This window comes from Pinus tabuliformis, chromosome 8, assembly GCF_031772625.1.
Source record: "Pinus tabuliformis cultivar Carrire ecotype Pingquan chromosome 8, CPIR1, whole genome shotgun sequence".
Classification (NCBI taxonomy): domain Eukaryota; kingdom Viridiplantae; phylum Streptophyta; class Pinopsida; order Pinales; family Pinaceae; genus Pinus; species Pinus tabuliformis.
Window position 1 is genome coordinate 479,207,368 of NC_142294.1, and position 12,787 is coordinate 479,220,154.

The 12,787-nt window shown below is 36.5% G+C and overlaps 2 protein-coding genes across 2 annotated transcripts; one reads left to right on the forward strand and one right to left on the reverse strand.

The window, feature by feature from the left end:
• Positions 1-1,063: 1,063 nt before the first annotated feature.
• On the reverse strand, positions 1,064-2,916 carry LOC149236151 (uncharacterized). The gene has a single exon (XM_089461522.1). The coding sequence runs from the start codon at positions 2,646-2,648 to the stop codon at positions 1,551-1,553; it is 1,098 nt and encodes a 365-aa protein (XP_089317648.1). The 5' UTR covers positions 2,649-2,916; the 3' UTR covers positions 1,064-1,550.
• An 8,617-nt stretch (positions 2,917-11,533) lies between these two features.
• LOC149236152 (uncharacterized) lies at positions 11,534-12,454 on the forward strand. The gene has a single exon (XM_089368789.1). The coding sequence runs from the start codon at positions 11,534-11,536 to the stop codon at positions 12,452-12,454; it is 921 nt and encodes a 306-aa protein (XP_089224915.1).
• The last annotated feature ends 333 nt before the right edge of the window (positions 12,455-12,787 follow it).

Below are 12,787 nucleotides of genomic sequence, written 5' to 3' on the forward strand. Positions count from 1 at the left end.
TAAAATGATATTGAAAAAAAAAAAGGATGGTAAAGAACTATCAATAAGGTAAAGAAGTGAGATTATCTTTTAAAGTCATGGTTGTGAACTTGTGGTCAGACTTTGTACCTACATAATGGATGGTTGTGATATGTAGTGATGGTATTGAGAGTAAAATTTTAACTCAATAACTTCAATATTTTGTTCACATGTGTATTGTTGTTCAAAATCTTGTTGACATTAATGATAAGTATCAGATTAAAGATTCCAAATTGTTCTTGCAATGTGTAATAGGATTATCTCACTTGTGAAGTAAGGAAACTTCCATAGTGTTTTAATACCTCCATATTCATTAAGAGGTTGGATTTTAAATCAACCATGTTTGACAAGAAGTCAAACATGTTTGACAAGATCATAGTTATATGGATTGCTACCTTTGTTTAACCTCCAATGTTCTCCATTATAAAGAACAAGACATGGAAGAATCATGACATTTCTACAAATCAATATTTTTCCAAACCCATTTCAGATAAACTAATTTTCTAACAATTTTTTAATAAAAACATTATGACAAAGAATTCACAACAGAACAAAAAGTGTTGTGACTAAAACTCAAATGAAAATGTATTATACTCCAGGTTACAATCCATAGTCCATCCAAACCATGTTTGACAACAAGGACAAGCATAGGCAATGTTAAATTTGCAGAAGTATTATTTAAAATTCTATAAAAAAAACAAAATATCTATGTATTAAAATAGTACTGTGAAATCATCCATGTCTAAATACAATGGTTCATTCAAAAAAAACTTGTAGGATTGCAAGGGACTAAAATCGCCCCAGAAGGCATAACGCTAAAATGATTGTGTCATTTGAATACTTGACTAGGGTTCTAGTATAATCGATAGCGACTTCATATTTTGCTATAAAAACATATAATACTAACAGAAAATGTGTAGAAAAATACAGAAATTGCTAAGAAATTAAAACAAAAATACTGTTCTGCATGGAAAATGCATATATCGGTAAAGGCAATCTGCCATTATATAAGAGTTAAACTCCTCATTTAAAGCCATTAATAACATCCATTCAAATAAGAGGCTAACTCTGTTTATGGTTTGCAAAGATGAGGTATTTGCTGTGAGACACGTATGTGCTCAGACGCACGCTGAACTGTGGTGTAAAGTACAAGATGGCAACACAATAATGTCTGGGGTGTGTTGGTTACAAATCAATATTGGCCATTTGCCTTTCTCATGCTGAGGTAACGAAGGAGGTGAGTTGCACCTTCAGTTAAAAGCAACGCTGTGAATCGCTCCGGTTCTAAAATCTGTTTCTCAGAACTGTTAGCTGGCCCCTGCTACAAGCACCCTTCTTTTATGCCAAGGAATCCACAAAAGACTACAAATAAAGGCAGTAATGAAATCTCATATGGATTGAAGCTGCTCACAACGATTGAACTTCATATTGATTGAAGCTGCTCACAACTATTGAACTTCATATTGATTGAAGCTGCTCACAACTTTCGCTGAATCCTTTTGACTGAAAAACACTCACTGCAAGTCTCCTTGTCAACGATTAGCTTTCACAGCTTTTTCTCCATAGTAAATATCCCGCAGAACGGAGGAGTATTCGGGATTCCCATTAATATACTTTTCCAAGAACTTTTTGTCTGTGTAATTAACAATTTGTGAAAAAATCCTCTCTCTCTTCAACAGTTGCATGGACTTCAAGGCCTCCATTACTCTATACCGAGGAATTATCCTCTTCTCCAAGCTATATGTCACCAGACTGGAACAGCTAACAATATCATCCAATGGAAGTCCCAGTGATTTGACAAGAAAGTCTACCTTCCGTTTCAGTTTTTCCTCTGAAAGTCCCAAAACCGCCGGCCTCAAACATGAGAGCTTGTAAATTTGTTTTTCAGAGAAACCTAAACTGCTCAAAAACCGCAGTTTGCGATCTATCTTTTCTTTCCCAATTCCTAGTAAAGCACGCAAAGCGTGCCCAAATATCTTGGATCCCCTCCCGACACCCAGACCTTCCACCACTTTAAATGACTCCATAACTTTTTCCTCCGTATGGCTGAGGAGACGGGGTACCGTTGCCAATAACTTTGATAATGCATCGCCCTCAATACCCAATCTTTGCAAGACTGAAACCGCAGATTTAAGCTTATCCTCACTCTTACTAATAATTTTTGAATCGGTATAAAGAAGCTTGCAGATATCCTCTTTGTTGATGATAGACCTTAGATAGCTGAGCCTAGACTTTAAGTCCCTTTTGGATTTATATAAGAAGATCCCAGGGTTGCGAAGAACCACCCTTCGAATGTGAGCAGGGGTGGTCAAACCACATTCACTTAACAACTCCAAACCTTCTTCCAAATCCTGGCTTGGTTTATTCAGCAAGCCCTTGCGAAGTTTAAGGACATTTGAAACATCTTTCTCTGACATACCGCATTTGTTGATGAAAAAATCTGTGACAACGCCCCCATCTGGTGGAGCTGGGGCTGGGTTTGCTATTTCCGTGCAGAATTTGGCGATTTTTATGTGGGGATTTGCATGAATTTGAAGAGGACGAAACAGCAAAATTGGGATCGATACATGAGTGGATACTAGGGGTACTTCCTTCATTATCAAACGTTTCAATATTCGATGAATAGACATTATCTTTGCAACAATGAAATCGCAGATTAAAATGTACCCTTGCTGAAATTAAAAGCAGAAACAGAGAAATAACTACCTGGAGGAGCCCGCCGGACTGGATGTCTGGATGAATATCGTCGTAGATGGTTTCGGAGGGCAAAACGTTTCCGTAGACCAAAAGTGAGCACTGTGCTGCGAGTATTTAGGGTTTCATTTGAGATGAGGTTTAGGGTTTTATGAGGGTTGGAATCCTATGTGGTGCCATGGAAGAAGGAGATGGATGTTTCCCTATAGCACGTTTTTGATGTTATGATAATGACAAAGTGGATGATATTTGTATAAAATTTTCCAAATTATAAGATATTTAATAATTAGCAATTGTATTTAGAGGGCTAAAGGAATGTTGAATAAGTTTTTTACACTAGTACAAAAAGTTTAAATCTCTCACATGGGTACAAAAGTTTATTTTTGAGTTTCTTAAGTATCTCATGATCTTGTGTTTCAAAATTTTCCATATCCATCTACAACCCAAACAATCAATAATTTTTTAAAACAAAATATTAAACAATAAATAAAACTTTGAATAAAATTTAAGAATAAAAATAAAAAATAATATAAAATTTACATTAAATTAATTAACTATAATTTTAAATAAAAAATAATTTAAAATAACTCAAATTATAACATGAATATATAAAATTCAAATTTATATGCTATTAAATAATAAAATCAACATTACTAAATCAAAGCTAAATATTTAAGCTTAAACCAAAATAAAATAAATTTTAGCTAAACTAAATTAGTTTTTAAGTATAACTAAAGAAAACCAATAATATAACTAAAATAAAATGATAAAAACTAAAATGACTACCATAGACCAAAAACTAAAATAGCTATTAAAAGAGTCATGACATAAAATGAAAGGAAACTATGAAGTTCATATGATCATAAGAACATATCACTAATTTCATATTATCATCAAAGATATGTCGAATTCCAAGATTTTCTAGTAACCCTTGTACATCGTCTACAGTAACCATGCCATCGCCATCGTTGTCCAAGGTATTGAAAATTCGAGATAGATCTCATCTTTGAACAAAGGTCGTGTATATTTTATTTAGAAAACCATTGCTCGTTTGATCAATCCTACCTCCAGACAAGTGGTATTTTCTAATATCACTTATAATATGTGGGTCTTTTGGATTGCAAATTTTGGGAAACTTAGTTTACCATTATCTGAGAAACCCAAACATGAACATAAAAGTTGTAGAAACTATAAAATTCTTGAACCCGACTCAAGGACATGGATACAATAATACTCCATACATAGACATGGCAGACACATTTGAAATTCCTATTGTTGTAGTGCTCAACTACGGTCATTCTTGAAATCTGGAAAAACGAGAAGGAAAAATAGTAGAAAAGCACGAGTAGTCTTTGTCCACCTTTGCAAGTCGTCTTTGTCCACCAAGGTAGCTGCAAATGTCAGAGCTGAAGGTCAAACAACCATGAAAGTAGTAAAGGTCTCCCATATTGAACAAATGTCAATTACAAAAAGACCCAAAAACTATCAATACCAAAACATTCAATCAACTTTAATCTCATAAAAGTTCATGCCCTACAGGATAAATACATGAGCTATGACCGACAAAACATACAACCAAAGTATATCAATTAATCTTTGATTATTTACTTTGAAGGCTTGGTTGGAAAAACCAAAGAGGTCACAAGAAATGTTCTGCAGACAGGTAGTTCATTTTGTTTTGAGGCTATCATATCAAACAAATATAAACAATACATGGAAAGCAATCTGCTTCAATGGAAAGTAAACAGTGGAAAAAAAAAAACTCAGATATATGATTACACATAAAGTTAAACAAATTAAAGAAATGAACTCGTTGGATAACTCCATAAGATAAGATAAGATAAGATAATTATATTTATATCGAACTAATGACCACAAAGTAGGTCAAAGGGACTATTGAATACAATGACTTCCATAAAGTGCAGGAGAACCAAACGGTCTCTTATAAAAATATAATGAATGAATATAAAAGGTACAATGCAGGAACATAAAAGATACAATGTATGGAATGCCATGACGGATAAGATCCAGGGGCTAATGGGTCTAAAGATCAGACCCATCTCTCCTAACACTTGAGGCTGCCTAAAGAACACTGAAAAAAATTCCACAAAGTTTGCTAGCCTAATGAAGGGCCAGTGGGAGGTGTAGATTGTTCACTAACTCATTGTCTGGGTGAGTTTGTGCACTGATCAGGTCTGGAGGACCTAGTCCATCTCCTAGGGACAAATCTAAGACTTTTTTGTTTTTGAGGTCTCGTGCGGTGAGGTGAGGTCCCATGGATCCTCACTGGTTTAGAGTCTAGATATGAAAAGGTATCAATCGTTCTCTTTATGCCCCTGTCTGAAGGTAGTACCCTGAAAAATGTCGTGATCCTCTATGTGGGGTCTGGTTTGATGGGAGGCTGAAGAATATGCACTCGGAACCTAAGAGCCTCTTGCATATATAGGGTTAGACATCTCTAATCGGGATACCTGAAAAAGTCTGTGAGGGTCTTAGAGTCTCTGAATAGGCAATGCAACCTTCCTCTGATCACATAGTAGATAGGGCATCCAAAAATGAAGTGCACCTCAGTCTTTACTTCCTGTAAATGACATACCTAACAGATTTTGTCTAGTCTATCAATTTGGTGGTTCATCTCTACCCGAAGTTTATGAGAACCTACTCTGAACTGGCATAGAGGAATGCAAAGAGTATGCATCCAGTGATGAAACATATACTGGGGTCAAGTAATGTGCCTATCTGTCAACGCTAAGAAGTGCTCAGTGTAGAAGGCCATCTTTGGGCGCAACCCTCCTGGAGGATTAACCCAGGTGACGTGGACGAACTGCATGTAGAAGTCCTCCTTGATGATCTTGTTCAACTCTTGTCTAATAGGTATAAGGTGTCCAGGAGCATCCAACGATATCGGAAAGGAGGGATACAATCCAACTGAATGCCCATTGACTCTAAGAGATCTGAAACTCATGTAAACTAGCATCTAGCCTAGCTAGAGGGAGTAGAACGAGTAATAGTCTCAGAAGAGAAATATGCCAAGTAAGGGTAACGATCCCTACTCTTTATCGAGTCTGCAAATCCCCAGACACGATGCAAGAATGAGACCAAATGGAATATTGTATCAAGCCGAAAGGGTTGAGCTCCAAACTCTGCAAGGATGATGTGTTGAGGTATTGTCTATTTGCATCTAATGATGCGGCAGAGAAGGAGAGTTTGGACTCTCTCAACTGAAGCCCAATCCGACTCAAGTAAAGACGGTCCCCAAATCTCTGAGCCATATAGAATAGTGGGATGGATCAAGGTGTCCATGAGGCTCATCTTGGACGAGATGTCTTGGAAGTGATGTCGAAAGCACTATCTCTCAAGAAGGGCTAAAGTTCCACATCCTTTATTGATTTGAGGCTGAACCGCTTGTCACAAACTGAAGCGGGGACTTGAGAATTACACCCCCAAGTATGTATATGTGCCAATGATCTCAACCTCCTCTCCTTTGAATACGAAGTGAAGGTCTGAAGTTTTCTTCACCCCATTGAAGATCATAACCTTGGTTTTACCCAGTTTGACCATCAACTGTTGAAGATCACAAAATAGAGCTAAGGCATCCAACTTCCTTTGTAATCCTTCTGGAGATGAGGAGAGGAGAACCATGTCATCAACAAAGATTAAAATAGATATCATGACCTGGTGAAGAAGGAAACCATTAGTCTCCTAGATATGCTCGTGTAGAAAAGCCTCCAACTCATTAATATAGATCCCAAACAAGGTAGGGGACAATGGACAACCCTATTTAACCCCAATAGTGCTTCGGATGAAATCAGACATCCCATGAGCCATGCAAAGACGACCAAGGACGGGATCATATAGGCATGTAATAACTGCCAATAGGATCGTCGAGACGCCAATATCTCAAAGTCTTTGGAGTAAGGCTTCCCTCAGAACATAGTCAAAATCTTTTCGAAAATCTACGAAACAATAGTAGACTTTCGAAGATCGATGTCATGCCTCCTCAATTACAACATGGAGGGTGAAGATGTGGGCAATGGTCTGATGAGCTGGTCAAAAACCTACGTGTCCCCTAGCTTTGATTTGTCTTTGCTCAAGGTCACTGGAGAGCTTCCTATGTAGAGAAGTAGCATACAACTTTGCGAACGTGTGGCCCACCATGATCATTCTGTAGTTATTGGGATTTGAGTTGGGGCCCGATTTGTGGATCGGATGGATGATGTGGTGTGACCATGTCGGTTGGAAACCTTCATGGACTACATTGTAACAACCCCGAAATTAAAACATGCAACTAATTAGATTAATCATGTGATTTATAATCAACATGCAATTTATCAACTATTTAACATCGAAATTCGGAGATATGAGCAGAGACAACTTACCTGTGGCGATAATATTTCTTACTTGTGATTTTGGAGTTGAACGCTATTTGAATCCTGCTAATCGCAACAAACTTTTGGGGACGAATCTCCACCCAACCGTAGGTTCAGTTGCACAAAATCTTGCTACTACTGGCCACCTCCGAGCCCTCAATAAACGTACTACTGCCAGGGAATCCTTTGTCTCACAACACTTTTCTCCCAAGAGAATGGATGATGGAATCATGGAATCATCTCTCATCTTCCTCACTATCTATTAAATAAAGCAAACATTGGAAGGGGAACTGCATGCACACACTCCATGTGTCAACATGCAACTTTTATTTCTTTATTTTAATTTTACCTTAATTTAGTAATTCTCTTAATATAATTTTTTCTTATTTTATTTCTTTTTATTTTTTGATAACTTTACTTATTCTTACTATTTTTATCGTTCTCTTAATTTAACACTTTCTTATTTTATTTTACTTTTTGTTAACTTTACCTATTTTTACTATTTTTACAGTTTATTTTTATTTATATTTATTTAGAACTCTAGTATTGTTATTTATTATTTTATTTATTTACTATTATTATAGTTTCTTCATTATTTATCATTTATTTACTATTATTATCTTTTCTTTATTGTTTATGATTTATTTTCTTATATTTTAATATTATATTATTTATTTATTATTTTTATTATTATTAGGGGACATTACATACTCCCCCTCTTTAAGGAACTTCGTCCTGAAGTTGAGTTTAATTATTTAACATTTTATTTATTTAGTTATTTATTACTTCATGTTGGCCCTACACCCTCTGCTGAACTAGTATAACCAACAGGCATCGAAAGTTTTCACAACACCCGGAAAATCTCTAGGAATCTCTGTCCGTTTTCCCACTTTCGGAACTAGGCATAAGCCTCCCTGATTTTTATCCTAGTCCAAGGCTAGCCCCAAGGCTCGCGCCTAACTCAGACCTCATCTGCCCCAAGGCAGGCATCCGGTACGGTACTCAATGACTCCGGGCATCTCGCAAGGTTGGCCCACTCCCTCCACAACTACTAAGGCACACAACCCCAGGCATCAAAGTCCTTACACCCCCACCAGACTTCGGCATCCCAATCCAATACTAGGCACCTAACCTACAATATCAGGCACTTGGCCTCCTCAAGATGGTCCCATAGCCCCTCAAGAGCTATCCATCAAGAGCTATACAAGACAAAGGAACCACTGGCATATGTAGTGTTGATTGAGTTTGTCCCCATCCCATATGGTGTTACATATTCTCCCTTGCAGGTATGGGTTCCTACGAGATCATCAAATAAACTAGACCTCTCGGCCCATTTGTGGATTTCCTATCAATACCACATCTCAACATACATTCAATGCATTAGTTATAATCATAACATCATAACAAAAATAATCCATATGCCAAATCTTGCATGTCATCCTCATAACATAACATCATTGTTATCACAACATTCTAAATAGTAAATAAATACACACTCTTACATATCGTAAACATTCATGTGATTACCACATGCTTCACATCATAAAATACCCTCATAAGTTATAACATCAACATATTTGCATTAAAGATATATCATGACATCACATAATAAATGAACCACATGTCAATGTACATCATGTCATAACATCATGATCCCTGTGTATACCATATCCATCATGGGAATTCAACATCATTAGCATAACAAATCATTAAATAAGCACCACATATACATCATTAACCTCTCATCAGAGCTATATACATTTACCACATACCATCATATCATGAAACATCACTAATATGAAAATCATCTCAATACTTATCAAATATAGAACAACAATACACTATAAATATTCTTATCATGAATTAATTTCATTTACTTATATAAATAATGAATGCTAACTATGAATTAAGATTATTCAACATCCCTCTAAGATCTATGTTATCTCATGAGCATTATTAGTGTCATGTTTTCATCAAGGTACCAATTACTTTTCAATAATAATTTATTGTTCTTTCTATTAGGAAGTTAACCATTTACACTGTAGATATACTCATCTAAGTACATTGTTAAATTTCAATGAGTATCATCATCTTGAGCCTTAATCTCTCGTCAAATATTTTTCCTTCCCCAAGGAAATTTTAGTGAAATTCATTGTTAAGATATTACCATTTGTAAAATCATAAATATCAAGTTAAAATTTCATGATCACTATACATATTGTGCTTGTCCAAATGACACACATACTCGAGGTCTTCCTTATTTAAGTCTTATGTTATGCTTAATCAACCCACATGAGGCTTGTTGTCCCCTAGTGATTTATCCGTCACTTGCATAATTGTCATTGTTCATCTTAAGAAGATTTTCTTATCTCATCAAGTTCCCACTTGATCTCTTTTATCGTAGATTCATCCATCTTCAAGTTGGACTAGGGATTCTTCCACCTTAATTTTCACTCGTTAAATATTTAGTTTAGAATTTGAAATGCTTGTAACCACTACAACCATTATCATCCATGAATGATTTGGTATGCTCAATGTGTTTGGAAATAATTTATTTCAATACTAATGACACACACTAGTAAGTTGTTTAAGTACACCCTTTATTAGTTGATTCTCACTTCCTTTGCCAATTTATGTGTAATCATTTTCAAAGTCTCATTATAAAATTCCCAACAAGATTCATGCCTATGCTTCATGCTCGATGTTTTCTCATTAGTCTACATAGTTTATTTTATTTTCCAAAATGTAAATAGTCGTTATCCTTGAAACATTCTCCTAATTCATCACTTGTCATTTCTCACCAATTACAAGTGCTTACAACTCTCTATCTTGACACTTCTAAATTATACATGTCATCACTTTGACCTTTACCAATCATGTTTATCAATCCACTCATCAATACCTTAAGAAAAATTTCTTCTTGATAGAATCAACCCTTCACTTCCTCATACCAAATATTCATAGATATATTTTTGTTTTCTCCAGTAGTCACAATTTCCTAATATTCCATCTCTATTACTTCACTTCATTCAATTTCAAATGCATATTACCAAATTGGAATTAATTTCTCATCTTTGTCCATTGTGGTTTCTTTCCCTCCTCTCTTAAATTCATAAAATTGACACACTTGGCTAATACATACATCTTGATATCCATAATTCATGCATATAGTTAGTCACTTATGGAAAACCTTACAATTTGGTTCTCCCATTAGAGAAAAACTATTATAGATGTTGTCATGCACACAACTTATCTCCTTAAATTGATCAAATTTATTATGGATTTATTCATTTAATCTATGCCATCATACTTTCCAAGTTCCTTCAACATGGATCTCATTATTACCATAATTATTCAAATTCATTAGTTGATTCCCAATATTTTCTTCCTTATGTGCATCATCCTTAAATAGAGCTTATAGTGATTCTCATCACGTCCTTGTATGGAGATAATTCTATGATTCCACTACCATTTTTCATTGAGTTATTCATTCAAGGGATACCTTTAGAGTCCCAAATTATGTCTATTCCAAAATCTTCTCCAAAATTATTGTTGTTATTTCACCCAATGGATTACCAAGGGATATCTCCTTTCGTATAAATGGAAAGCTCATAGACATATTTAAATTATTCAATACCACTATGCATACGAACACGGGAGATAAGCGGAGTCATAACAGGCGCTGACAGAGTCCAGTAGATTACAGCCACTCGCCATCTCCGCAGACAGACAGTGTTTTTTTTTACTCCTTTAGGCATGGGGTCTTGATCTTAGGAAGGCGGGGAGTATCCTCTTGTTGGTCTACCACAGGATAGTCGTTTTCCCTACAGTGACACCTGGCTGGAAAGAGCGGTTTCACTGCACGCAATCTATCTTCCTGGACACGCAGTGCAGACAGGATGTTTCTCTCCATGCAGAAAGCCATATGGGTTTATCCATGTCTTCACAGTATCTAGTTATAAATAACACACTGATAGTCTAGTTGTAGTTTCCCTCTTCCTTCATTCGCAACAGGTCTTAAGTCTTTTATATAAAGACAACTCTCTCTGTACCGAGATGGTGGCCATATCTGATTCCTATCAGGCGAATATTTTTCTTCTGGGGTCTAGGCTGTGTAATTCATAGATGTTGAATGGTTTCATTCTCTGTTTGTTTGTTTTTCTGGGGTGCTGCTGTTTAAAGCTCCAAGTTGATCTGTTCTTGATCTGCCGTGATGTTTTGACAAAGATGGTTTTCACAAAAGATGCTCTCTCTCCCGCTTGTTCCGGCAACGCATGAAAAGGAATTTCGACCCTCTGGCAGAGAGAATAAACAAGGAGCTTCTCTACAGGGACTTATCGGATATTTCTCCTGACAGAATGTTTCCCACCTGGGATAACTGTAGAACCGGATAAGCATATGCAGCTAAGAGGATTGACAGAGTTATTATACATGCCAGTGTTATTGGATTTATGGGTATGCCTGTTGTAACAGTCGGTAAAGACCACTCTTCGGATCACGGGCCTATCTCCCTAACCTGGCAAGGGAACAAGTACAGAGTGGGATACTCTTTCAAATTTAACAGGATAATCTTGGAGGATCAATCCTTCAATGAAATCATAACAGAGAATTGGAAGCGCATACAAGACTCTGATCTGGCCCCTTACATGCCTTTCCGTGAAAAGCTAAAGAGGTTGAAAGAAGTTTCGAAAAACTGGCAAAAAAATAAGAAAAGATTGGATAAAGAGGAACTCATATGCATTCGCAGGGAACTGGATAGCCTTTGGGAGCAGGCTGACCCAAATCGCCTTTCTTTCGACATGAAAAACAAGATTAGAAAGCTGGAAAAAAGGAAAAATATGATCCTCCTAAAAGAGGAGGAAACATGGCGCCTCAAGAGCAAAGCCATCTGGCTCAAAGCAGGTGACAGGAACACAAAAAATTTTCACAACTTTGCCAATGCGAGAAGAGAAAAAAACTCTATCTGGAGGATCAGAGATGATCGGGGAAAAAATCTTTTTTCACAGGACCAAATCACGGCGGAGGCAGTTCGATTCTACCAAAACGAGTACAAAAGAAGGGAGATTGATCTCCAGGACGCCATATGGAGTATTGAGGATGTGCCAGATATGTTTAACAATGCTGCAAATGAAGACTTCATAAGGCCCATCTCTGAAGATGAACTTCTAAAGGCCATGAAATCCTTCAAGAAGGATAAAAGCCTGGGGCTTGACGGCTGGCCAATAGAATTCTTCCTTCACTATTTTGATCTCTTCAAACGGGATTTGCTGGGTATGGTGGATGCTTCTCGGATGGCTGGGAATATACACTCTGCAACTACATCTACATTCATAGCGCTTATTCCAAAAAAACATAGCGCTGATACCTTTTAGGACTTTCGGCCAATATCATTATGTAATATCACGTTCAAAATCATTTCCAAAATTGTTGCAGAACGTATGAAGCCCCTTCTATCCTCCTATATTTCCAGAGAACAGCACGCTTTTTTAAAGGGCAGAATAATCTTGGACGCGGTTGCCATGACTCAAGAAAGCCTCTTTAAAATTATATCGCAGAATATGGATGCTACTATCCTCAAAATCGACTTGCAAAAGGCTTATGATTGTGTCGATTGGGGTTTTTTGAGAATCCTATTAGCAAAAATTGGACTTAAATCCCAAGGGGTTAATTGGGTCATGTCTTGTGTAGAGAATGTTAAATACTCG